A 26,686-nucleotide genomic window follows, 5' to 3' on the forward strand; every position below is an offset into this window, starting at 1 on the left:
TGGAGATCATTTTGCTGTCGGAACTGCTCTTCCCATCAGAAACTTCATCCTCGTGTTTAGTTTCAGCCTTCCTGTTGCCCTCCAGACATTGTTGACCATCGACTCTTATCAGCCCCAGATAGCAGAGCCGATGGTCATTCACAGGCCCCATTTTCTGTGCTTGGAACTCTTCACCTGTTTAATAGCTTGCCGATCAGAAGGTCGGTGGTTCGAATCCCCGCGATGGGGGGAGCTCCCTTTGCTCGGTTCCTGCTTCTGCCAGCCTAGCAGTTTGAAAGCACACCAGTGCAAGTAGATAAATAGGTACCACTCCAGCGGGAAGGTAAACGGCATTTCCATGCGCTGCTCTGGTTCGCCAGAAGCAGCTTAGTCATGCTAGCCACATGACCCGGAAGCTGTACACCGGCTCCCTCGGCCAATAAAGCGAGATGAGCGCCGCAACCCCAGAGTCGTCCGCGACTGGACCTAATGGTCAGGGGTCCCTTCACCTTTACCTTTACCCATATATCTAGGGAACAACAGCAGGAGACGTGCATCAAACCTGCGAGAAAGGAGAGAGAGGGAGATCTGAGAGGTATATCTTGAGGGATGTGCTAGAGATGTAGAGAGGCATTGTTCTCCACTCTGGTACCTCAGAAGTTGAACGGAATCTGTTCTGGACATCCGTTCGACTTCCAAAACATTTGGAAACCAAGGCACAGCTTCCAATTGGCTGCAGGAAGCTTCTGCAGCCAATCAGAAGCCGCGTCAGACGTTTGGGTTCCAAAGTACGTTTCCAAACCAGAACATTCATTTCTGATTTTGCGGCATTTGGGAGACAAAACGTTTGACTCGCAAGGCATTCAGGATCCATGTTGCATGCAGTAAACGTAAAGATAAAGGGACCCCTGACCATTAGGTCCAGTCGTGGCCGACTCTGGGGTTGCGGCGCTCATCTCGCTTTATAGGCCGAGGGAGCCGGCGTACAGCTTCCGGGTCATGTGGGCAGCATGACTAAGCCGCTTCTGGCGAACCAGAGCAGCGCACGGAAACGCCATTTTACCTTCCCGCCGGAGTGATACCTATTTATCTATTTGCACTTTAACGTGCTTTCGAACTGCTAGGTTGGCAGGAGCAGGGACAGAGCAACGGGAGCTCACCCCGTCGCAAGGATTTGAACCGCCGACCTTCCGATTGGCAAGTCCTAGGCTCTGTGGTTTAACCCACAGCGCCACCTGCATCCCTGTTGCATGCAGTAGTTGCATTTAAACTAAATATTATTTCATTGCATTTTAATATTATCTCTTGTTCTGGGATTGTGTGAACAGTGAGGAACAGGTTACAAATAAAATTGACAAAGAAATAACATGTGGAATTAGAGCCTTTGTAGTTCCTGGATGGGAGACAATGTCATCTCACAAGAGTTATTCCTTTCTTCTCTAGTCCATTGCTATCCTGCTGTTGTCGTAACAGGTCCCAAAGCTACATCCTTTAGCAACTGGGTTTCAAGGGTCTCTGCCCACCATGGCCTCAGCTCAGCCGTCCGCTTACATAGTGGAGGAAGCCAGGTGTCCCCTCTGCAAAGAGTATTTCACAGACCCCGTGAGCGTCGACTGCGGCCACAGCTTCTGTTGGGGTTGCATCAAGGAGCACGCGGTGAACTGGAACGTCCTGTGGACCTTGAGGTGCCCCGTCTGTAGCACCATCCTCCAGAAAGGGAAGTTCCGGGCAAACTGGCAGCTGGCAAATATCGTGGAAAGGATTAAACTCCTGCCACTGAATCTGGGGAAGAGGGAGCTGTGCGAGAGCCACGGTGAAAAGCTCAGCCTGTTCTGCAAAGAGGACGAGAAACTGGTGTGTGAGCTTTGTCGAGAATCTGAAGAACATTGGACACACACTCTGCTTCCGCCAGAGGAGTCTGTTCAAGGGTACAAGGTGGGAAATAACTTGATAATGGCATCCTTTTCGTTTTCATGGGAATGCCAGATATAGCTCATGTTGATTCTTGTTAACTTTTGCTGGAAAATAAATCCCAAGCTACCCTCGCAGGTTTTGTTGTGATCAAATAGTCTGATTACAGGCATGGTCCAGTAGGAAGTGTCATTTTAAGGGGTGAAACTTAATTTTTGCAAAAACTTTCAGTGAGTGGTCTTAAAATTATGTTTTTGGGTGTCTGCTATTATTTTTGTGATTGGACGACATTTAGCTTGGTAAGTCTACGTTTCTTGAAGTAGCACATAAACTGCTTCAGAAAACCACAGATTTCTAATTTTGCCTTCTGAAAATGTCTGGTAATGCTAAATGAATAAATAAATAATTTAACTGCAATTACTTGGCAATCATTTATAATGATTTCTATGCCATGCCACACATATATTACTTACCAAGAGAAACCAAATTATATTAATTTAACAAAAATAACTTTTGAATCCCCAAGTTATGTTAAAACTTTTTAACACCCCTCATTCTTAGAATTTGAAAGTTGAAAAATTCAAGATGCCCTAAATTGGCTTATGCTTTAAGTCTTTTAAGTGATATTTTTGATTTGACAATATACAGCGAAGAATTGACCAAAATGGAATTCCTCATTCCTTTGGACACATCTTTTTCATTGATTTTCATTTTTTTCCCCAAATTGATCACTAATTGAAACAAATTAAATTAAATTAAAACAAATTTAATATTTAATCTAAACAAATTAAACATTTCTCCTTGTGATTCTCCTTGGTGCTGCATCATATTCCCAGTTAATCCTAGTCTAACTTCAAACATTACAAATAACCTTACATTATAATATACTTGCTTTTTTTAAAAAAAAAACAACTTAATTTATTTTCAGACAACAATCCATCTATTAATTCCTGCACATATATTAAATTAACATTTCCTCGTTTCTTTTCAGGATCGTCTCTACAGCTGCCTGGAGACTCTGAAGAAAGAGAGGGAGAAAGTTCTGTCATACAAAGCAGACACAAAAAGAGAAAGCAAAGTCTTGCTCGTAAGTGTTGCTCCTATTGAGAAGTGAAGGACTGCTAGCACTGTCTAACATCTGTACAGTCGTACCTTTGAAGTCAAACAGAATCAGTTCCAGAAGTCCGTTCGACTTCCAAAACATTCAGAAACCAAAGCGCGGCTTCTGATTGGCTTCAGGAAGCTCCTGGCAGCCAATCGGAAGCTGCATCGGACGTTTGCCTTCCAAAAAAAAACACGTTCGAAAACCGGAACAGTCACTTCCGGTTTTTGAGGTTCGGGAGCCGAAAAGGTTCGGCAACTAAGCCGTTCAAGATCCAAGGTATGACTGTATTATGGGGTGAGGAGCTGGCGTGGGCCTGAGGTGGGGCAGCTGTGGTGATCTCCCTGAGCGCATTTGGAGGGGGGACGCTGTTGGGATACTGCCAGGGAGACAGAGGCAATCAGGCAGGCCTCCATCGTCGTCTCTGGACGATCTCCCGCTCTCCCGTTGGAACAGTATCAGTCAATTAGCGACACAAGCCTCAGACACATTCCAGGACTCCTGCACACCTTTTTCGCAGAGTTTCCACAACGGAAGATTCACCCAGAAGAGCATATTTACAGCTTTATTCAACGTTGGTCAGAACAAAGGAAAAACATGACTGCTTCCATCCGTGTCGAGGGGAAACAGCCAGAAACAAAAGCTATATACAAAACGGAAACTCCCTGTGAGCAGGAAGTACGCAGGCTTGTGACACACAACAGCCTGTTCCCTTTTTAAGGAGGAACGGAAATATCCTAACAGGCGCTTCCTTTTCTTCTCCTCCTGCCTGCTTATTTCAGAAGCAAACGAAAGCAAAGAGGAAAAAGACGTTGCTTGAATTCAGGCAGCTGCGCCAGTTCCTGGAGGAGCAAGAGAAACTCATGCTGGCCCAGCTGAAGCAAGCAGAGATGGAGATCCGGTGGAAGAGGGACGAGCGCATGGCCCAGCTGTCCGGCGAACTCTTTGCCCTCGAGTGTGTCCTCCGGGAGGTGGAGAAGAAGCACCAGCAGACAGCTGGTGAACTCCTGCAGGTAAAATGGCGGAAGGAGCAGCCTGGGCTGCTCTCCAGTCAGCGCGAGTGTTAAGTTGTGGGTGAACATATCAGATGACACAGCGATTCTTCAAAGAGCTCTTGTTTATTCACAGGCCAGGACAGAACTGAACTGAAGGGTTCAGTCAGCCTGCTTATATAGAGCTCCAGTACAACGTTACTGTAGCAACTTTCTAAAACTATCCAATCACTGAACGTCACTTTCAATCCCTTATTTGCATAACTATCTACAGTATCCCCCTGCTGGCCCAGGGTGAGAACTACAGTACATAACAGCGAAGTTGGCCCCAAAGCAATTGTGTGGCTCCTTCACCCACACAAGAAATGAAGGGGCCCGGTTTAAGAAAGTCAGAGGCACTACCAAATTTCAAGGACGCAATCCAGACATAATTTATTCTTTATTTTCCGCCTATCTGGATTGCTCCAGCTACTGTGGGTGGCTTCCAACAAATTATAAAACCACAGTAAAACACCAGCCATTAAAAACTTCCCTATACAGTCATACCTCATGTTGCATCCGCTTCAGGTTACATGTTTTCTTGTTGTTATGATGATTATTATTAATTTATTATTTATACCCCGCCCTTCTGGCTGAGTTTCCCCAGCCACCCTGGGAGGCTCCCAATCGAATGTTAAAAGCAATACAGCATTAAATATTAAAAACTTCCCTGAACAGGGCTGCCTTCAGATGTCTTTTAAAGATAGGATAGCTGCTTATTTGCTTCACATCTGGTGGGAGGGCGTTCCACAGGGCAGGCACCACTACCAAGAAGGCCCTCTGCCTGGTTCCCTGTAGCTTTGCTTCTCACAGTGAGGGAACCACCAGAAGGCCCTCGGCGCTGGATCTCAGTGTCCGGGCTGAACGATGGGGGTGGAGACGCTCCTTCAGGTATACTGGGCAGAGGCCGTTTAGGGCTTTAAAGGTCAGCACCAACACTTTGAATTGTGCTCAGAAACGTACTGGGAGCCAATGCAGATCTCTCAGGACCGGTGTTATGTGGTCTCGGCGGCCACCCCCAGTCACCAGTCTAGCTGCCGCATTCTGGATTAATTGCAGTTTCTGGGTCACCTTCAAAGGCAGCCCCACGTAGAGCGCATTGCAGTAGTCCAAGCGGGAGATAACTAGAGCATGACACTGTGTTCCGCGGCAAACCGGAAGTACCAGAGCGGGTTACTTCTGGGTTTCGCCGCTCGTGCATGCGCAGAAGCACTAAATCACACCCCTTGTGCAGACGCAGCACTTCGGCTTGCACCAGTTCCGTGTTACAGATGGGCCTCCGGAAAGGATCCCGTCCGTAACACGTGGTTCCACTGTACAGAGCTGCCTTCAGATGTCTTCTAAAAGTTCTGTAGTTCTTTATCTCCTTGACACCTGATGGGAGGGCATTCCACAGGGCAGGCGCCACCACCGAGAAGGCCCTCTGCCTGGTTCCCTGTAACCTCACTTCTTGCAGTGAGGGAACCACCAGAAGGCCCTTGGCACTGGACCTCAGTGTCTGGGCTGAACAATGGGGATGGAGACACTCCTTCAGGTATTATTTTTACTTTTATATATTTATTTATACCCCACCATTTTCCCTGATGGGACTCAAGGTGGCTTACAGCTTTTGAGTGGGCTGTGCTTGGCAAGTCCTGCCATCTTGTTCCCAGAGGGCACCAGTCTCAATGCTGAAAGGGTCATCGTAATGTGGGTTGCTGCAAACACTGATTTCTCCCTTGCCTCTCTCTTTTCCCTGCAGGATATTAAAAGTTTCTTGCAGCGGTAAGTGGCTTAACTGGCACCACCAACCATCACATTCCTCTGTGTGTGTGTGTGTGTGTGAGAGAGAGAGAGAGAGAGAGAGAGAGAGAGAGAGAGAGAGACTCTTACTCAAGGAGCAAGGGAGATACTCTCTTTCTCCTGGGCTGTAGGTAGCAGCTGAATAGTTTTGAGCATGCCGGTGTCACATGGAGCTGCTATTCTGCCCTCACATGTCTTATTTGGGGGGTCCGACTGCGCTATTTTATTTTGTTTATTTGTTTTTTAAAACTGTTGATTTCATCTGTGTTTTGACCGTTTTATTATTTTTATTAGGGTGTCTACCGTACTTCTTTCTGTAAGCCTGCTGATTTTATTGGTGTTTTCCTGTGAATGTTTTATGTTATGTAAACTGTTCAGGGTCGCAGGGGTCAGCAAACTTTTTCAGCCGTGGGCCGGTCCACTGTCCCTCAGACCTTGTGGGGGGCCGGACTATATTTTGAAGAAAAAAGTGAACAAATTCCTATGCCCCACAAATAACCCAGAGATGCATTTAAAATAAAAGGACACATTCTACTCATGTAAAAACACGCTGATTCCCGGACCGTCTGCAGGCTGGATTTATAAGGCAATTGGGCTGGATCCGGCCCTTGGGCCTTAGTTTGCCTACCCATGGTTTAGAGCAGCCTTTCTCAACTTGTGGCTCCCCAGATGTTGTTGAACTACAACTCCCATCACCCCTAGCTAGCAAGCCCAGAGCTCAGGGATGATGGGAGTTGTAGTCCAACAACATCTGGGGACCCACAGGTTGAGAACTGCTGGTTTAGAGGCTTAAAAAAAACCTTAGTTGTATATAAATTTCATTACATTTTATTTTTAAAAAAAATTACTGAGGGGCAATTGCCTCCTTGCCAATACACCCACACACCCCTCTGTCTCCAGGCTCTCTGAGGTATCTTTCCAACACATCCTTTTCTTTTCTTTTTTGGCTTATTTGGGAATACGGAGTGGGTTAACATTGTTGTTCTGCCAGGTGTGAGGAAAAGGAGGCATTTGAGAATCCCGAGGCTTTTTCTCCTGAGCTGAAGTGGAGGATCTGGGACTTCTGTGATAAAACCTCTTTTCTCGAGGGTGCCATGAAGCAGTTCAAAGGTGAGGGGGAAATGGATGCAAAGATTTGATACAGAACATCTTACATGTCAAAAAGTGAGCTGTAGGTGGTCCATAGCCGCAGGTTATAAGGGTGGCAAGGAAAGTTCTTTTCAGCTTCCCTTTAAAAAAAAAAAAAAGAGTAAGTTTCTGTTCCTTTTCCTTGTGGAGATAAAAGGGAAAACCTGTAGGGGTTTTTTTCCATCTAATAATATTAAAACTGTCTCCTGCTTCCTTCCCTTAGAGGTGAAAAGCTCTTGAGGTAACTGAGGGACATTAGGCATTTATTTCAAAATAGCATAGAATTGGTGCTTGCTAATTAATAATTAGTTTCTTTAATTTATAATATGTTTAAAGAACTTGTGTTGGCTGTTCAACCTTGACTAGTGAATACAGGCTCCAGCCAGATGTTATTAACTACAAGGGGCCCTGTGGTCTAAACTACTGAGCCTCTTGGGCTTGCCAATCAGAAGGTCATCAGTTCAAGTTCTGCTGTGTCCCAGCTCCTGCCAACCTAGCAGTTCGAAAGCAAACCAGTGCCAGTAGATAAATAGGTACCACTGTGGTAGGAAGGTAAACAGTGTTTCTGTACGCTCCAGTTTCCGTCATGGTGTCCCGTTGTGCCGGAAGCGGTTTAGTCCTGCTGGCCACATGACCCGCAAAGCTGTCTGTGGACAAACGCCAGCTCCCTTGGCCTGAAAGCGAGATGAGCGCCGCAACCCCATAGTCGCCTTTGACGGGACTTTACCTTATTAACTACAATCTCTATCAAGAGTCCTTACTCCCAGCCTCGTTTGTTATTATATTTTAGTTTAGGATGACTGTTTCAGGGTTTCGATGACATTGTTTTATTGCTCATATTTTTATCATTGATTTCATACATGTAAACCACTGAGAAACCATTTGGGCAAGCAAGCGGTATATAAATGAATAAATAACAACAACCCAGGCCTGCTGCAGACTTTTCTTAGTCTGATGAGAGGAAACGGGAATTCAGGAGACTGAGCTGAATTTAAGGTGATGGAGGAGTAACAGAGTTGAGGGGAATACTTCTCTGTCATCAAAAACATGTTTTAACCCTCCCACTAAAATAAGGGGGGCGATGTGTGAAATGACATTGCTGTTACAAGATTTGCTTTACGCATGGCAGTGTGATCTAAATCTCTCACTCCTCCTTTTTCTTTCACAGACACTCTGGTATTTGGAGTCAAGGTGCAAGAAGGTAAATTTTGGAGGCTTTTGAGGGAAAACATTCACAGGAGGTGAATCTTGTGAGAAAACATTTCATTATCATCTCATAATTCTGTCCTGGTGGCTCTGAAACCATCCGTGGAAAGTTAAGGGAAAGCTCCATGGCTATTGATATATAAATATCTTTATTAATATTATTGAAATTCTATTTTTATCCCGCCCTTCCTCCCAAAAGAAGCCCTTTGTCAGGAAGATAAAAGAACTTATTCTACTGGATCAGACTAAGGATCAAGCTACATTTTCCTTTAATATGCATAATGCAGGTGCGCCAGAGCTTTTCTTCTGGCTCCAGAAGTAAGCTCAGTCCCCCAATCTGATTTAGGATTCAGCCATGGTGGTGGGGCAGCTTTGGGAAGGTACCGTATTTTTTGCTCTATAAGTCTCACTTTTTCCCTCTTAAAAAGTAAGGGGAAATGTGTGTGCGTCTTATGGAGTGAATGCAGGCTGCGCAGCTATCCCAGAAGCCAGAACAGCAAGAAGGATTAGTGCTTTCACTGTGCAGCAATCCCTCTTGCTGTTCCGGCTTCTGAGATTCAGAATATTTTTTTTCTTGTTTCCCTCCTCCAAAAACCAGTCTTGTGGTCTGGTGCATCTTATAGAGCAAAAAATACGGTAGTTTGTGGGGATGGGGGTAGCTTGAGCCCTTTGGTTTTTGCTGTGCAGCTGAGGTGCACCTGCATTCCAAAAAATTGCTTGTGGGGGGAGGTCTCTGTTCAGGTTGGGGCCACAATAGGCGGCAAAGGGTTAAAACACTATTCCACATGGACCAGACCCAATCCAGATCTCAAAGGTGTGCTTTCTTTGGAGTAAGGGTGTAGCACCCTGCTTGTGGTTAACGCTTAGCTGGAATGAAATATTCAACGCAGCAATAGAGAAATTAAAATAATAATTTATTTGTCAGACAAATAAATGAGAGACACAGTGGTATATGGTTACCAAAGCTCTGCCCTTTCAGCCCTGATGGCCAGCACTTATATTCCCTCAGCCCAGCCCCCTTGCTCCTCCTTTGGCTGCCTCTGTCCAATCAGCCTGGTTGAAATTCCTATTGGCTGTTTGCTAGAACCAATCATAAAAGATACACCCATTTCCTATTACCTTTTATGGGAGACAGAGAGCTATATTTTCTTCTATTTATAAATGGCAAATAAGTAGTCATATATCTTACATTTACCTCGACCAGGCACCTTAATTACCAGATAATCTTTGGCCCCTCTTGCCCTATTCCCTGCAAAACAGATGGCTAATGGTTCTAATTTTATCTTAAACAGAGATCTTGGGTTCACCTCCTCACACACCATCTATGAAAGATCTCCTTCTTTGGAGGTCTTTAAGCAGAGACTCGACAACCATATGTCAGGAGTGCTCTGATGGTGTTTCCTGCTCGGCAGGGGTTTGGACTCGATGGCCCTTGTGGTCTCTTCCAACTTTATGATTCTATGATTCTATGAAATAAGAATCTAACATAAGAATCTAACATTTCTTACTTTCTAAATCCTTTGCATAATTACATTTAAGCCAATATATTTCATAACATATATAGTTTTTTAGAAGAAAGGGAACTTAGTAAAAGCTAAGCTAAATTCTAAGTTCTCTAAAGCTTCAAAGCAGTTTCAGAGAGCTGCTTTGCCTAGTCCAGCTGCTGTTTCTATTTGCCCTTTTAACCTTATGAAAATGTGGCTCAAGTCTCTAATGGGAGGCACAATAATTCTTACTATTTACCAACTTAATTGCAGCTTGATTGTATTCTGTAATATGTAGGGTCAGTGACCTCAGCCTTTTTATGACCGCAATAAACCAGAGGGGCCCTCTGCCCAAGAGCTTGCCAGCTGCCTGCTGGTTTCCTGCCTCGAAAGAAACATTTGTGAATTTAAGCTAATTTTTAAGATACAACCTTGATCAAAAAATATAAGCCTTGATCAAGAATACAGACTTTGATCAGATGCCTCAAGGGGAGGAATCAGTGATACAACTGCATGCTACATCCTAATCGTAGGTATGATTTGGCCCTTAGTTTGAATTCAGTAGCATGATACTAATGGCAGCACATTGTTGAGGTCAAAGGGGGTCCAAGCTCATCCAATCCACTCGTAACAGTGGCTGTCCAGGTAACTGTGGAAAATGCCCCAGTCCTGAATACATTGAATGCAGGCCTTAATTAACCATGAAGCTAAATAAGGGCCTGCTTAGGGCTTCAAGGGAAGGCAGGCACCACAGAAATTTTCCATTGCCGGATTTACCACAGACCATATGGTGCAGCAAAACCATGTTCCACAAAAAAAGGCTCCCGCAATTAATGAAAAAATTGCATATATTCACATAATAATAGTAGTAGTAGTAGTAATACTGTAATAGTAATAATAAATGATATATGGTTTACTATTGTTTTTATTTTGAATTGGATATATGTGAGGGCACCAAAATTATTTATATATATATATATATATATATATATATATATATATATATATATGCACATTTTTAATACTCACATCCCAGATTCCCTCCACTCACCACCAATTATACAACTTTCACACCTATCACCGCATACAACTAAATTCCTGGTGACTCCCCTTCTCCCCTTCCCCTGGTTTCTTTGCTTTTCTACTAAATCAGGTATTCCAAATCTTTAATCTTCACATTTCTTCCTCTGTTAATTTCTGTTAGCTCCCTCCTATCCTGCTGGATTTACTCAATATCTGCTGGGTTATTTACTTGTTTATACTGGCTCTTAAAATATTCAATAAACATTTTCCAATCCTCCTTGTATCCTCTATCATCCTTTTCTCTTATCCTATCTGTTATACCTGCCAATTCAGCATACTCTTCCTTGCCACTCCTCCTTAGTAGGCGCCAAACTTGTTCTCCACCTTTGTGCCAATACAATTCTAGCCACAGTGGTGGCACATAATAATAAATTCTTTTGTTTCTTAGGGACTTCTGTTGTTACCATTCCCAAGAGGAATGCCCCAGGCTTTGGGGGGAAGGTGTTTTTTTAATATCTTTTTTAACTCATTGTAAATTACTTCCCAGAATTCCCTAATTACAGGACCACAACATGTGGAAAAAAGGTCCCTCTACAGTAGCATCTTAGATTACGCAACCCTCGGGTTACGTAAACTTCAGGTTGCAAAAGCGGCAATCCTGGAAGTATTTGACCCGGTTTCACCCCGCGCACATGCGCAGAAGCGGTCTACCACCGCGCTCACGCGTATAACAGTGATCCTCGGGTTGCGAAAACCTCCGGATCCCGTTTGGAGCCGGAGGTACCACTGTACTTCCAACATTTGCTTTTTTCTGTTTTAAATATTTACACTAGTTTGGCAGGTGTTAAGTACCATCTGTGGGTCATTTTCACCATATATATTTTTAGTGCGTAACACACCGTAAGATTCATATTTACCTTCCATAAATTCTCCCATAGCTCATAATTAATATTATGACCCTCATCCTGGGCCACCAAAATCTTAGGGCCTCTAAACATAGCTGTCAACTTTTCCCTTTTCTTGCGAGGAATCCTATTCGGAATAAGGGAATTTTCCTTTAAAAAAAGGAAACGTTGACAGCTATGCCTCTAAAGGTCTTAATCCAGCCCTGATTGTATGGAAATTCTATTGATTTGGGAGGGAGCAGCATTCTTGAGATTGTATCAGGTCTTAAATCTGTCTCCTGGTTAAAGTGACTTCTCTTTCCTTCCCTCATAACCCCACCGAATCCCCAACAGAACATATAACTCTGGACCCGGACACAGCTCATCCCAACCTCATCCTGTCTGAGGATCGCAAAAGCTTGAGATGGGGAGATGAGTGTCAAGAGCCGCCAGACAACCCGGAGAGATTTGACAAGACGCCTTTTGTGCTGGGGCGCGAGGGGTTTACATCCGGCAGACACTTCTGGGAATTTGCTGTGGGAAGCGACGGAGGGTGGGCCGTGGGGGTCACCAGGAAATCTCTGAGCAGAAAGGGTGTGCTGTCCTTGAATTCGAAGGAGGGGATCTGGGCTGTGGGGAAGCTGGGCAGTAGATACTCTGCCACAAACAACCCCCACTATTCTCCTCTGACCCTGGGTGGGGAGCTCAAAAGGATCCGAGTTTTTCTGAACGTTGAAGGGGGTCGGGTGGCCTTTTTCGACGCTGACAGTGGAGTTCCCCTCTTCACCTTCTCGGGGGCCTCGTTTTCTGGAGAGACTCTTCTGCCTTTGGTTTTTCTCAGGGACAAAGCCCACCTCACTCTGTCTCCTGGAGATGGCAAGCTCTCCCTCGCAGGCCATGATGATATTGCTCTGTTGGGATCCTGATAATTATTTGGTTGAATGTGAGAACGTACTCCTCAGGGTGCCTTATTTATAGGTCTGAGAGAACCAGGCCCCAGATCCAAGGACATCCACCCTTTGTGGGCCCAAGTAGTAGTAGGAGAGAGAGAGAGAGAGAGCAGCTGTTACTTAGTGCTTAATAATAATAATAAACTATTCTATTTAAGACCCAGGACTCATTCCAGGGTTTTGAGGAACTCTTCAAATGTCTTTGGTTATGGCTGCTATCTTTATTTACCCAAACTGCAATGTTCAAAGTTCTAGTTCAGGCATATTATGCGCGAAGAGCCGCAGCAACACCCATCATTTTGCTCCCTGGTGTACTTCATGGTGGAACCAGGCTTTACCGCACATTAATTATATTACTTTAATTAATTATATATATTGGTCCAAATGCAGAACTGAAAAAGCCAACATGAGCTTCCATTCAGAGGGAATCTGAGGGAATCTGAGAATTCCCTCTTCCTGCTATACCTTTATGTCTTAAAGAGTAAGTAATTGCGCATCATGGTTGTTGAGAAGATCCATATATCTGTTCTCACCCCTGATCTTAACTTCTATTTTTCTTCTCTCCCTGCCTACCTCACAAAACCTTCACAAGCTGTTGGTGAGATGGAGTGGAAAGAAAACATTCATAGTTTCTGAAATATACTCAGTTGAGTGTGAATTTCATGCTCTTTATTCAGCTCATTGTAGCAATGAATGAAACTTTCCCCAAAACGTCTAGCTATATATACATTATTTACACAATGGGCCCTGTGTGATTGGCTAGTTCCGGGCTGCTCCTGTAGGCCAATCAGGTTGCAGATTCACGTCCTCCAGAAGCTGATTCACTGCTCCTGCAGGCCAATCAGGTCGCTGATTCACTTCCACCTGGAGCTGGATTGGGTGGCTCCTACGAACCAATCAGACTGCTGCATTCTGGATCCTATTGTTCTAGGATTCAGCTCAGTACATTACAGTTTCTATGCAGGCAGACCAACATGACATTCTAGGCAAAACACCTTTCTCCAAAGAGGCCTACTTATTTGTTGTTTAGCAAGCACCAAATGAGATGTATCCTATGAGAGAAGGGGATACCTATTTTGTAGCAGGTATAGGTAAACCTGATTGATGCAGGGGAACATTATTTCACAGTGGGAGAATACACCCCCATGTATTTGGTTGTTGCATAATACTGGGTCCCCAGTATGGCAGCTGTGGGATTTTCATTAAAAAAATTTAATGTCTTGGGTTTCTTGTTTCAGTGGGGAGCATTAGCTATTTTGGTGTGTGTTTTATTTGTTTGGAGGGTTATATATGAGTGTTTTGCCTTGGGGACAGTGAGCATCACTGCTTTCCCCCCTGTGAAATGGGTATTTTTTGGTGCCAGCAACAGATTCATAGATTTAACCTCTGTGACAAGGTGGAACAGGTGAACTGCAGCTGAGCAGATCCAGATATTAATCTGCAGAGAGAACCTCTGATTACTCCTTTGCATAATGTATAATAAACATGCTTTGGTGATGTTTTAAATGTGTGCAGATGTTTGCTTGTATTAAAAAAAGGGCTCTCTTTGCATGGTTTTTGTGTCACACTTCAGCCTCACAAAAATGTCTGTCTTATTCTTCCTCTGCCAAACTCTGGGAGGGTGGAATCCATGAATGCCCCTTTCCCAATTTTGTGTTGCAACAACGATGTGAGAAGAGTGGGTTGCCCAAGGCCACCTACTGAACACCAGGAGCTGAGCAAGAATTGGGAAGCCGATGTAATAAACGAAAATCTGCCCTTATTCGCTTATGGGGAACACAAGAGCCCTTATAGAGTCCTTTGCAAGTTCTCCATGGGTTGGAGAAAAGAACAGAGGTCAACCAGAGAATATTGAGAAGCAAAGCAGCTCTTAAGCCTGATCTTTATTGAACTGTTGCAACAGGGTGCCCGCTTCACACGCAGGAGAAGGAGGAGGACCCAGAACCAAGGTGTGTCCGCCCTTATATAGACATTTTAAATTGCCCGCCTTGGAGTCCAAGACCACCCCCAGAGACATCATACCTACATCACAGAAAGGGCGGTCTACAGCAGAAATCTGAGTGCTTTGTTGACCTCATGTCATTGTTTACCTCCTGTCTGGCAAGTTACCTGTTAATGCTTACTTGATTGGATACCCTGGGGAGCCTGGCCAGTCTTTTGTAATGATAAATACTTAGTTCCTGAGCCAGTTCACAGGCTCACCCTATTCGTACACAAACATACCCTTAAGACAGGATTAGTGAAGGAAAAGACAATAGGGAGGCTTTTCCATTTTCCTTTGACTTTGCAGAGAAAACATTTGGCCAGTTTGGGAGCCAAAATGGCTTCACGGCTGTTTTCCTGTGCTGCTTCAGACATGTGGTTTATATATTTATGTACATGTTTGCATGGTACATTTATGAACATTTATTTGGTACATTTATGAAAATATATTTGACATTAATCTTTGTATCCCCCCCCCCATTTTATTAAAGAAAATCTCTCTCTCTCTCTCTCTCTCTCTCTCTCTCTCTATATATATATATATATATAGAGAGAGAGAGAGAGAGAGAGAGAGAGAGAGAGAGAGAGAGAGAGAGTCGAAGTCTGGGGCAAGTACTCTTTGGGGAGATAACTCCAGCAGAGATTTAAAACTGCAAAATATGCTGCAAAGTAAAGCATGGGAATACAGGTTGTTAGACCTTTACAATATGCCATTCTAAGTTCCTTCTAAAGTTCCCCTCTTCCCCTAGCATAGAAAAAGACCACACATCTGGTAAGTTAAAAATTGGTTTACTTACAAACTCTTCAGAGGTCAGGTTCATGTGTTTTTCCATACATCAGCCAGAAAACACAGGCGGTAAAACCTGGCTTCATTACAATGGTGAAAGCTCCTAAGTTATTGGTATAGGAACTCAACAGTGGATTCTAACAGCCATGCAGCCTGTGCTGCAGCAACCTGCTCTGACCTTACACATTGAGCTTCTCAGGTAGACTGATGTTGAATAAAGGCTTTGATTATCTTCTTCCAAAGGAGTGCCCTAGCTAAGCCTGGCAGGACAGCTTGCTCTATCGCATTAACCCCTTAGTACATTAACTAGACTTAAGCATGTTGGTTATATGAGGTTGGATATCCCACAATTCAGGGACGCAGGTGGCGCTGTGGGTTAAACCACAGAGCCTAGGACTTGCCGATCAGAAGATTGGCGGTTCGAATCCCTGTGACGGGGTGAGCTCCCGTTGCTCGGTCCCTGCTCCTCCCAACCTAGCAGTTTGAAAGCATGTCAAAGTGCAAGTAGATAAATAGGTACCACTCCGGCGGGAAGGTAAACGGCGTTTCCGTGCACTGCTCTGGTTCGCCAGAAGCGGCTTAGTCATGGTGGCCACATGACCTGGAAGCTGTCTGTGGACAAACGCCGGCTCCCTCGGCCAATAAAGCGAGATGAGCACCGCAACCCCAGAGTCAGCCACGACTGGACCTAATGATCAGGGGTCCCTTTACCTTTTATCCCACAATTCTGAGGTGGGCTTTCTCCTTCACCCAAAACACAGGAAGGAGGGTCTCATCAGAGAAGGAGGCTCCCAAGAATGTGTGGATCAGGGCTCCTGTTTCAGCATTGAAAAAAGACACTTGCTTCCCTTGATAGTCTAGAGTCACTCGGATCCTCTCAGGCTCCCCACGCAGAGGAAGGTAATCAGGAGGGTTCAAGACGCAATACCCATGATTAATCTTTCCTACAGCCCAAAATCCTTTCTCGGGACTGAAGGGAAAGAAGCCTTTTCTCCTCACAGACTTCCTGGCGACCCCTAAAGCCCACATCCCCTCCCCTCCCACAATGACTTCCCAGAAATGTCTCCCTACTGTGAATCCCTCACACCCCAGCACCGAAGTCAGTTTGTTGAATCTCTCAATGTTGTCGGGCAGTTCTTGCTGCTTGTTTCCCTGTTCCACCTTTTTACCACCCTCAGAAAGGATGAGCAGAGGATGAGCTGTGTCTGGATCCATAATTATATCTGCTGTTGTAAAGTGGGGTGGGGGGGAGAGAAGAGGAAAAGAGAAGAAGAGGCAGAATCAGTCTGAGAGACAGACAGGCATCTGGATACATAAAACATCCCAGGAATCACAATCCATCTCAAATCAGCAAGATTTTCTTGCGTTGCATCCAGGACTGGGATTCTTCCTTTCCTCCTTCCAAGACTTGCCCACAATAAATCTCAGTGAATTGGGTTTCTTTTTTTAATGTTTAAAATTTTTATTTTTTTACCAACAACCAAAACACAAATAGCGAAACCCCCAGGCGGCTGATACATTGGGTATACATAATCAATAATAATATTCAAATCAACCATATGTACAATTTTATATACGTTAACACTCCTCCATCCACAAGGTTTATTTAACTTTTAACATTTTAATTGGCCCAAATTGTTCAAACCTACCCAAATAATTCAATATCTTCTCAAGCCCTTTAAAGCCCTAAACGGCCTCGGTCCTGTATACCTGAAGGAGCGTCTCCACCCCCATCGTTCTGCCTGGACACTGAGATCCAGCGCCAAGGGCCTTCTGGCGGTTCCCTCATTGCGAGAAGTAAGATTACAGGGAACCAGACAGAGGGCCTTCTCGGTAGTGGCGCCTGCCCTGTGGAACGCCCTCCCAGCAGATGTCAAGGCAATAAACAACTATTTTATTTTTAAAAGACAACTGAAGGCAGCCCTCTTTAGGGAAGTTTTTAATGTCTGATGCTGTACTGTTTTTAATATTCAGTTGGAAGCCGCCCAGAGTGGCTGGGGAAACCCAGCCAGATGGGCGGGGTATAAATAATAAATTATTATTATTATTATATAAACCAATCCTCCTCTTTCTCACTGACCTTAAATCCTTTCATTTTGTGTATTTTCACAGTTAGATATTCTAAAATTATAACATTATTCAGTTTTTTCCTCCATTGGTTCACCCCTAGCTCTTCTGCATTTTTCCAGTTACTCGCTCTAACCTGTCTGGCTGCAGTTACCATCAATTTTACCCATTTACATTCCTCTTTTGTTTTAACTCGGTGCTACTCAGACTAATAAGAACCATTAATTTAGATATTCCCACCTTCCTACCCACAATTCCCGATATTTCTATAACAATCTGTTTCCAAAATTCATTAACTAATGGACAATCCCACCACATATGAATCGGGTTTCTGTTGTTGAAATATTTATAATAATGTGCCCCTTACGTCTATCAAGCTGTCTTCTACAAGAAGCAAAACCACCTAGAAAACATTTACTCAGCTCTTCTGCGTGAGCAAGTGTCAGTCATCTGACATCAGCTGAGTGATAGGTGGATGGTCCCTCCCCCTTGTCATGGCTGATCCACAAGGATGGGAGAGGACTGTATCCAGCAAAGCAGCATGGGGCTGGATTGTAAGCTGTTTTTATATTAAGTCCATATTCAATCCATCCAAACTGATGAAGGACACAATTTGGGGTCTATTTTTTTCAGAAATCTCCTTCATCCCTACTTCTCAACATTTGGATACATGTTTACAGGACCACCACATGTGCCAGTAGGTTCCTTTTCTGCCACAACCCCTCTAAATCTAAATTATCGTTAGGGCTCATAACGATAATAAAGCAATTGGTGTTTCCAAAGTCTGCAGAACAGACTGTTTGACGCCAACGAATCACCAGTCTCCATTCCTTCCCCAAGTGTCATCCTCCATAGAAAATTTACCTTTCTGAAACTGTTGTCTCATTAACAGAGTGTCTGTGGGAAAAATAAAGATATAAATCAGAAGCTCCACGAGGTTGCACCTAAAATAAATATTGTACAAAAACAATCACTTCGCAACAAATCCTCTCGTTTCCTTCTTTTGAGTAAAATATAAAGTGGAGCATGTAATTAACAACAAGAAAAGCATATGGAGGACAGATTAAAGTTAACTGAAAATGTGTAACTCAGAAGTGGCAAAGTATACTTAACAACAACAGCATAAAATAAGCAGGCCATTGATTTACTAAAGCCATACCTTGGTTCTTGAATGACTTAAGTTGTCAAACAAATCGGCTCCCGAGCGCCGCAAACCCAGACATAAGTGTTCCGGTTTGCAAACGTTTCTTGGAAACAAAACATCTGACATGGTTTCCACTTGAGTGCAGGAAGCTCCTGCAGCCAATCGGAAGCCGCGTCTTGGTTTTCGAATGGTTTTGGAAGTTGAACAGACTCCCGGAATGGATTAAGTTTGAGAACCAAGGTAACACTGTATTAAAAACTTGGAAATGGAGAAAGGTAAAGATATTGCCCAGTATTCACTGCTCATTCCACAGGTTCTCATTCTCATCCAGGGTTTATCAGGATAGGGGTTGTGATTCTGTTGCTATGCAGTGGGGTGGGTGGGTATTTTGCCCAAAAATATTTCTGTAATGGAATGCAACCCTTGACGGAAAGGAAATGAAGGGAGATCTTTTCCAGGATGCAGAAACTTGAAATGCAGTCATTCACAGCAAAAGTCAGGATATGAGAACAAGCTTCACATGGCTCCCTCTGAAGCTCTTTTCAGCAGATGTCAGTACAGTGGTACCTCGGGTTAAGTACTTAATTCGTTCTGGAGGTCTGTACTTAACCTGAAACCGTTCTTAACATGAAGCACCACTTTAGCTAATGGGGCCTCCTGATGCCGCCGCGCCACCGGAGAACGATTTCTGTTCTCATCCTGAAGCAAAGTTCTTAACCTGAAGCACTATTTCTGGGTTAGTGGAGGCTGTAACCTGAAGCGTATGTAACCTGAAGCGTATGTAACCCGAGGTACCACTGTATCGTACAGTGAAACAAGCTTCGATACGGGCAGAAAAGAAGTCTAAAGATGATTTGGGCTTGCAATTATTATGAGGATTGGGATTCAGTGTGGGACACATGTTGGAGCAGAACACCTAGGCTTTGCTATACGCTTAGTGCAAACGGCCTTGATTTGTGGCAGCCCCAATTTCTCCCCCCCCCCCCGTGCCCCAGAACGACAACGTATATAGGGCATTCTGGGTGAAAATGGTGTCTTGGCCCCTGAAAAGGAAGCTTTGCTGGTGCTACTGCTGTCTGTAGAAAGAACAATATAAAATATGATAGGAACCTGACACATTAATTTTGGAAGTCAAATAATGCCTGGCACAAAATCCTTGCAGACATTCTTCATTACCTTTGAATTGCTTCATAAGTTCCTCCAGAAAGGGATTTCTATAATGGAATTCTGTGATCCTCTGCTTCAGCTCTGGAGGGAAGGCCACTGGACTCACAAGCGTCTCCATTTTCTCACTCCTGGTGGAGAAAAACAATGTTAACTCCTACAAACACAGAATTCTTGGCAAAAGAAAAGAATTGAGAGGAGGGAGGAAAAAGGAGAAAGTCAAGGGTGGGGAGTGAGACATTGAGGGGAGAAGATTCTTCGTCATTGTAGCAGTTTGGACTCTAAAGCATAGCTGTCAACCGTCCCTTATTTGGCGGGAAATTCCCTTATCCCAGCGCCGTGTCCTGCTGCTGTCCCTTATTGATGATGTCCCTTAAATTTCCCTGGTTTCAAAGGAAGCAGCTCCTCTCCCTCCCTGCCAGCCGGCCAGGGAGGAGGGAGGCTCCAACTGTGTTGCTTGGTTGCATTGCTCACCCAATAAGAAGTCTAAGAACGACTGGGGGGTGGAGCTTGCATGCCTTGTGCCGATCAAATTGGCAGCATTGCCTGGGGACTCACCTTTGCTCAGCGCTTCCCAGCGGAGAGGTGACGGTGGTTTTCCTTGCTGCATCCCCTTAGCCGGGTTGCTGTGCTGTGGGAATAGTGACGGGGAAGGGAAGCAAGGGAGGGGGAGACTGGTGGTGGCAGGATACGTACCGTGAGTGGGATCCACTTACCTCGGCAAGGTTCTTCCAATGTCCTAGAAGGAAAGAGAGGGAGACAGATGAGAAGGAATTCAGTGCCTGCCTCAGGCCATGCTATGAAGATGCCTCAGACCCTGACTAGCATTCACTCTGGCCCTCTGGCCTGCCTAGCACACACCACAAAAGGATTGGGGATGTCATTTCCCCCAAATGTGAGGGCAGGTTTTGTTGTTGCTGTTTTTTGCTGCTTTCCCATGGGGGTGGGTGGGAAACCTACACGAGATAATTAAGTCAACAAGGAAAGTGGTGCCCTTTTAATGACTTAGAATGTGGTTGACTTAAAACAGGGGAAATTGGGGGAAACCCCTGGGCTGCCCCCAAGAGGGAGAGGAGAAAGGTGGCACCTCAGGGGTGAGGAGAGGAGAGGGCCGTCACAGCCACTGGGGTCGAGGGGAAGGACATGGCTGTTGTGGCGGCAGCGGCGCCTGTGATGGGGGAGTTATGAGGGTGTAGGTAGTGGTGGTGCTGGTGAGGTGGTGGCAGGGAGGTGGTGAAGAAGAAGAAGAAGAAGAAGAAGAAGAAGAAGAAGAAGAAGAGGAGGAGGAGGAGGAGGAGGAGGAGGAGGAGGAGGAGGAGGAGTTTGGATTTGATATCCCGCTTTATCACTACCCGAAGGAGTCTCGAAGCGGCTAACATTCTCCTTTCCCTTCCTCCCCCACAACAAACACTCTGTGAGGTGAGTGGGGCTGAGAGACTTCAGAGAAGTGTGACTGGCCCAAGGTCACCCAGCAGCTGCATGTGGAGGAGCGGAGACGCGAACCCGGTTCCCCAGATTACGAGTCTACTGCTCTTAACCACTACACCACACTGGCTCTCACTGGTGAGAGGTGCAGCAGCTCTTGGGAAGCCTCCACCGCTGTCGACGCTTCCTTGCCCAGCCAGCTACTACAGCCACTTCCTGTGGTGGGCGCTTGGGAATGAGAAGTGGGTATGACACAGGCAGCACCGCCTCTAGGAGAGCTTGCTACCAAGGCAAGTTGCTTCACTCTGATGAGAGACCTGGCTCTCCGCTCCACACTCTGCTTCCCTTTCGCTGCTTTTTTAAGTGAATGAAACGGTCCAAGGTTTGGAATCAGTCCAAGGTGCCTCTCCAACACGAGGCTGTTTCTGCCCTGATCTGACCTGCAGGAGATCGCTTGCTGGCTGCTGCTGCTGGTGCTTCTCCTCCATCTCCTGCATGATCCTTTCGAGAGAGGAGAGTTTCCAGGAGAGCCTGGCCAGGTGCTCCTCCCTCTTCTTTGCAATCTCCATCTCCACCTCTTCCATCTGAGCCAGAAGAACCTGTTCCTGCTCTTCCAGAAACTGCCGTAATTGTCTGAACATTTCGGCCGTCTTCTGTTTTTCCATTTCTGTTAAAAGCTAAAAGAAGCATTTGGAAAGAGGAGGAAAGGCAGGTGTCTTTAGGACATCAAGAGGTAGGTTATGGGAATTATCATCATCATCATCATCATCATCATCATCATCTGTTAAATATGTATACTGCCCTTCATCTGAAGATCCCAGGGGAGAATTCCACTGGAAGGGCACCTCAGATATTCTACAGACCACAATCAACACCCAGCCTTATTCAGGCACTTCAGTAAACATAGCAGGGACAAGTATATATATAACAGGGACAAGTACTCAAGGCCTGTCCCTTCCCCAATGCCATTTCTGTTACATTCCAACGTATGGAAGTCAACGTTTTGAGTCTTTTGTGTGTGTCAAATCTTTTCAGACTGTAAGCCTGAGGGCAGGGACCATCTCAGTACTGATTTTTGTAAACTCGGAGGGCCTTTTTGGGCTAGAAACACCAGAAAGAAAATGGGATGGGAACCTACGCAGACATAAAAGTGTTGCTACAAAAGTACTGCCTTCCATGTTGAGGGGGAGGCGGGAATCCAGGGTCCTCAGCCCCCTCACATATTTACTTTAACACTTAAAGAGGGCTGGTGTTTCCTAAAGATTTACAAGAGCCCAACCTTAGAAAGGCCTTTCATTAAGAATTTTTACAGGACACCAGGGGTGGATCTACATTGATCTGCTAAACCTTTTTTTAAAAAAAAAAAACGTTCTATAATCCTGAATTGCAGTTTTCCATTATTGGAGGCTCGCTCTGGCATCACATTTTAATAACACATTTTAACGTTATAAACGACGAGTGTAGATCTGCCCCAGGACAATTCCAAACAACAGATAGCTCTGCAAAGCAGGAAAGAACTTTCGGGATTCCTCCATTTTATATTACTCCAGAAAAGAATCGTATTTGTTGATTCAAGTACTTGTTCCCCTTTCAGCAGTAGTTGAAAATGAGGCAACGCTTACAAGCAGGTCTCTGCTTTCTCTTTCCGTGTCGGCTTTGTATGCCAGAATTTTCTCTCTCTCTTTCCTCAGTACCTCCAGGCGAGTGCAGATCAGATCCTGAGGAGAAAATAAGAGCTCAAGTGAGTGGGTGAGAAAGAGGAGAGAGGAGGTGAAAAAGAGGCTTGTTTGCTTCCTGCCATCCCTTCCAGTGTCTGGGGATACCTCTGGCCTTACAGCCTCTGAAAACAGACACTGACCATCAGGTAAGAATTATGAACATAAGAAGCACCTGCTAGATCAAGCCAGCCTCCTCTTCTCACAGTGACCAATTACAAATGTCTGTGGGAATCTGACACTAGTTTTACTTCAGTAGCACATTCACAGCACAGGGGGGAAGACAGAACACAAAATGAATACAGTGGTACCTCTGGTTGTGAACAGGATCCGTTCCGGAGCCCCATTTGCAACATAAGCAGAACGCAACCCGCGTCTCCACGTGCGCGGGTCGTGATTCGCCGCTTCTGCACATGCACATGACGTCATTTTGAGCGTCTGCGCATGCGCGAGCGGTGAAACCCGGAAGTAACCCTTTCCGGTACTTCCGGCTCGCCACGGGATGCAACCTGAAAAGACGTAACCTGAACCGAACGTAACAAGAGGTATGACTATACATATACAGAGACACACTGACACACTTCCCTGTTTGCAGGTAGGGCCCCGGAGGACTGCGAAAAAGTGGGAAGGAGTCAGCGGCAGGTGAGAGATCAACCCCAAGCAGTTGAGGGAGATTGTTGTTGATGGCATCCCTGTCTCAGGAGACAATGGAGGAGTACACCTTCGGGGGTGAAGTCAAACTGTTGGAGAGTTACAGCGCCTGCTGTGGCTGTAGAGACTTACACGGGAGAGGCATGTTTTGTTGCAGCCGGGGCAGATGAAGGCGTCCGGTTTTGCTGTTACAAATGCACCATGGCATTTCTTTTTTCTACACTCCTCCCAGCAGTCATCCTTACTCTAGTCACTGCTATGGATACACAACCTGACTTTCTTCAGGCTCTGCAAGGGATTCCCAGACGGTGGGGTTAATGTTGCCAGCCTTCATGCCACATTTGCAGACATCGTGGTACCGCCTAGTTGGTCTGCCAAGGGGCCTAGGGCCTGAAGCCAGCTCCCCACAGAGCACAAGGGCATTACACCTGTTAGGATATTTCCGTTCCACCTTAAAAGGGAGCAGGCTTTGTGAGTCACAGAGTCTGCGTATTTCCTGTTCATAGGATGTTTATGTTGTCAGTTGCTTTCGTTTTCTTTCTGGTTGCCTGAGCAGACCGAAGCAGACGGTCATGGTTTCTTTGTTCTGACCAACGCTGAATAAACTGTAAATATGCTCTCCTGCTGTGCATCTTTTGCTGTGTGAATTCTGCTGATAGAGTGTGCACCAGTCCAAGAATGTGGCAATCTATTCTTGAGGCTTCGTGTCGCTGATTGCTGATATTGCCTGTCTACGGGAGATCGATGGATCGTCCGGCAGGAGCTTGGGGGCTCAGATGGACTTTATCTCCCTGGCAGTATCCCAACATTACACCCCCTCCCTGTTTCTCTATTGCGGATAGGAATTGAACGAAAAAAGAAAGGTTGACATGGCTTTTTCGAGACATGGCGGAAGAGAGGGCACTTGTGCCTTGCCAGGCAAAAAAACGTTCAACTATTACCAGGCCTTTGGCGTATTAATATTCAATGACCTTTTAAAAGTGTTTGTGGGAGAAGGGTTACTGGTTTGTTTTTGTTACAGGTAGGTAGCTGTGTTGGTCTGCTGTAGTCAAAACAAACAAACAATCAAAATTCCTTCCAGTAGCACCTTAGAGACTAAGATACCTGAAGAAGTGTGCATGCACACGAAAGCTCATACCAATAACAAACTTAGTTGGTCTCGAAGGTGCTACTGGAAGGAATTTTATTTAAAATTTGGTTTCTTTTTGTTCTTGTTTTTATTATGTATTTTTTGTTCTCATTTTGCATTTTAATGATGTGAACCATCCTGTGATCTTCGTATGAAGGGTGGTGTACAAATTAATTAATTAATTGGATTAATTGATTGATATAATAATAATTTTGACCAAACTGTGGGAGGCAGTGGAAGACAGGAGTGCCTGGCGTGCTCTGGTCCATGGGGTCATGAAGAGTCGGACACGACTAAATGACTAAACAACAAACAACAACAACAACAACAATATGTTATCTGGGTGGAGCTAGTTAGAAAGTTTCATCGAATGCATATGTTGGAACTTCCTGAGTTAAGTTGTTCATCTGATAGGGCTTGAGATTGTTTTCCAGTCCCCTTGCTTTCCCTTCTTGCCACGGTCCCCCCAAAAAATCCTCTCTCTGAGGCTGACTGTTTCCACTTTGGTACCCTGGCACCAATTGGGAGCCTAGCAGGGAGGGAAAGAGTTAATGTAAGCCTTCCCCATGCATTTATTTGCATACCAAAATGCAAGAATGTAAACGGGTGAATCCCCAGAAAACTTCCCAAAAAGGAATCGACAGCTATTCGCACACACCGCCAAGATCCAGAATGATTTCCTCCTACCTTGTTTCCATGCTCCTTGGATTCATCGCATGCTCCGCAGATGAGGGGCTTGTGGTCTTTGCGGGAGAGTTTCTGGGGCTCCTGGAGCATCTCACAGACTCCCTGCTCTCCTCCTTCCCCCTTTCCGCCCTGGAGGTTGAGCTTCCTGGCTATTTCCACCACATTTGCCAGCTGCCGGTTGGGCTGGACGCTGTTCCGCTGAGCCGTATATCTGCACTGAGGGCACGACGCCCCCGTTTCCAGTTCCCCCCAGTACCGGGTCAGGCAGGTTCGGCAGAAGTTGTGCCCGCACCCTGAGATGATCACTGGATCCTCGAAATATTCCAGGCAGATGGGGCAAGTGGCTTCATGACAGAGATCCTGAATGGGATTCGCACCGCCAGCAGCAGCAGCAGCAGCCATGGCTGTGAATGACGCTGGAATGAAATCATCATCACAGCCAAGGACCAGCCTCTTAAAGGGGACTCCTGTTTAAATGATGGGCATGAGTGAAGAGAAGAAACATTTAGAAAATTCTGTCTATATGTTACAACTCAGCCATTATTTTAAAATTAAAGCCAACAAATTTTTCCAGCAAAGCCCCCATGCACACCTTAAAGAAGGCTGATCGCTGAAGAATTGATGCTTTTGAATTATGGTGTTGGAGGAGACTCTTGAGAGTCCCATGGACTGCAAGAAGATCAAACTGATTTATTCTGAAGGAAATCAGCCCTGAGTGCTCACTGGAAGGACAGATCATGAAGCTGAGGCTCCAAGACATTGGCCACCTCATGAGAAGAGAAGACTCCCTGGAAAAGACCCTGATGTTGGGAAAGATGGAGGGCACAAGGAGAAGGGGACGACAGAGGACGAGATGGGTGGACAGTGTTCTCGAAGCTACCAGCATGAGTTTGACCAAACTGCGGGAGGCAGTGGAGGACAGGAGTGCCTGGCGTGCTCTGGTCCAGGGGGTCACGAAGAGTCGGACACGACTAAACAACTAAACAACAACAACACCTTCCCACCTTCCCAACACATTCCCACATACAATGCCAACTTTGCTTTGCCTAGCCTGTAACTTCTATTTTGTTACAGGAGCTGCAGACTCTTTTTTCTTCTTCTTCTTGCTGCCATCTACTAACTGGAGCAAAAATGGACTTCTACAACCTGATGGCTGAACTGCTGCAGTGCACCTTATTTTACGGTGTTACCTGCTGGAACACTTGATGCTACACCACCACCAAATTGTGGTTTTTTGTGGCACGTGCAAGGAACCCCATCTTTGAATCAAGCAGGGGTTGTGTAAGCACAACCTAAACCACCAAGTCTCCTGGGCTTGCAGATTGGAAGGTTGGCGGTTCAAATCCCCATGACGGAGTGAGCTCTCGTTGCTCTGTCCCAGCTCCTGCCAACCTAGCAGCTTGAAAGTACACCAGAGCAAGTAGATAAATAGGTACCACTGTGGCAGGAAGGTA

General features: G+C 45.3%; 2 protein-coding genes across 2 annotated transcripts; one reads left to right on the plus strand and one right to left on the minus strand.

Annotated features, from left to right (window-relative positions):
- The first annotated feature begins 1,226 nt into the window (after positions 1-1,226).
- LOC128409052 (tripartite motif-containing protein 10-like) lies at positions 1,227-12,681 on the plus strand. The gene is made up of 7 exons (XM_053379247.1): positions 1,227-1,914; positions 2,882-2,977; positions 3,775-4,005; positions 5,765-5,787; positions 6,797-6,915; positions 8,102-8,134; positions 11,885-12,681. Exons 1-7 carry the CDS (start codon positions 1,504-1,506, stop codon positions 12,454-12,456), a joined length of 1,485 nt encoding a protein of 494 aa, XP_053235222.1. The 5' UTR covers positions 1,227-1,503; the 3' UTR covers positions 12,457-12,681.
- Positions 12,682-15,236: 2,555 nt separating this feature from the next.
- LOC128409080 (zinc finger protein RFP-like) lies at positions 15,237-25,636 on the minus strand. The gene is made up of 7 exons (XM_053379283.1): positions 25,233-25,636; positions 22,673-22,768; positions 21,491-21,727; positions 20,342-20,364; positions 19,638-19,756; positions 18,182-18,214; positions 15,237-16,473 (listed from the first exon to the last, which is right to left on the minus strand). Exons 1-7 carry the CDS (start codon positions 25,632-25,634, stop codon positions 15,965-15,967), a joined length of 1,419 nt encoding a protein of 472 aa, XP_053235258.1. The 5' UTR covers positions 25,635-25,636; the 3' UTR covers positions 15,237-15,964.
- Positions 25,637-26,686: the final 1,050 nt, after the last annotated feature.

The sequence above is a fragment of the Podarcis raffonei genome, chromosome 2, assembly GCF_027172205.1.
Source record: "Podarcis raffonei isolate rPodRaf1 chromosome 2, rPodRaf1.pri, whole genome shotgun sequence".
In the NCBI taxonomy this organism is placed as follows: Eukaryota; Metazoa; Chordata; class Lepidosauria; order Squamata; family Lacertidae; genus Podarcis; species Podarcis raffonei.

What these genes read in the sequence shown, in the direction of transcription:
- LOC128409080 (XM_053379283.1), bottom strand. Translation starts at nt 25,634, where the DNA reads ATGGCTGCTGCTGCTGCTGCTGGCGGTGCGAATCCCATTCAGGATCTC. An exon ending in CAGCAAGCGATCTCCTGCAG is followed by an intron (nt 20,365 to 21,490) that starts GTCAGATCAGGG and finishes CTTTCCTTCTAG; the next exon opens with GACATTGGAAGAACCTTGCC. An exon ending in GAGACAACAGTTTCAGAAAG is followed by an intron (nt 16,474 to 18,181) that starts GTAAATTTTCTA and finishes TTACAACAGCAG; the next exon opens with ATATAATTATGGATCCAGAC.
- LOC128409052 (XM_053379247.1), top strand. Translation starts at nt 1,504, where the DNA reads ATGGCCTCAGCTCAGCCGTCCGCTTACATAGTGGAGGAAGCCAGGTGT. An exon ending in GAGAAAGCAAAGTCTTGCTC is followed by an intron (nt 2,978 to 3,774) that starts GTAAGTGTTGCT and finishes TGCTTATTTCAG; the next exon opens with AAGCAAACGAAAGCAAAGAG. An exon ending in CAGCTGGTGAACTCCTGCAG is followed by an intron (nt 4,006 to 5,764) that starts GTAAAATGGCGG and finishes TTTTCCCTGCAG; the next exon opens with GATATTAAAAGTTTCTTGCA.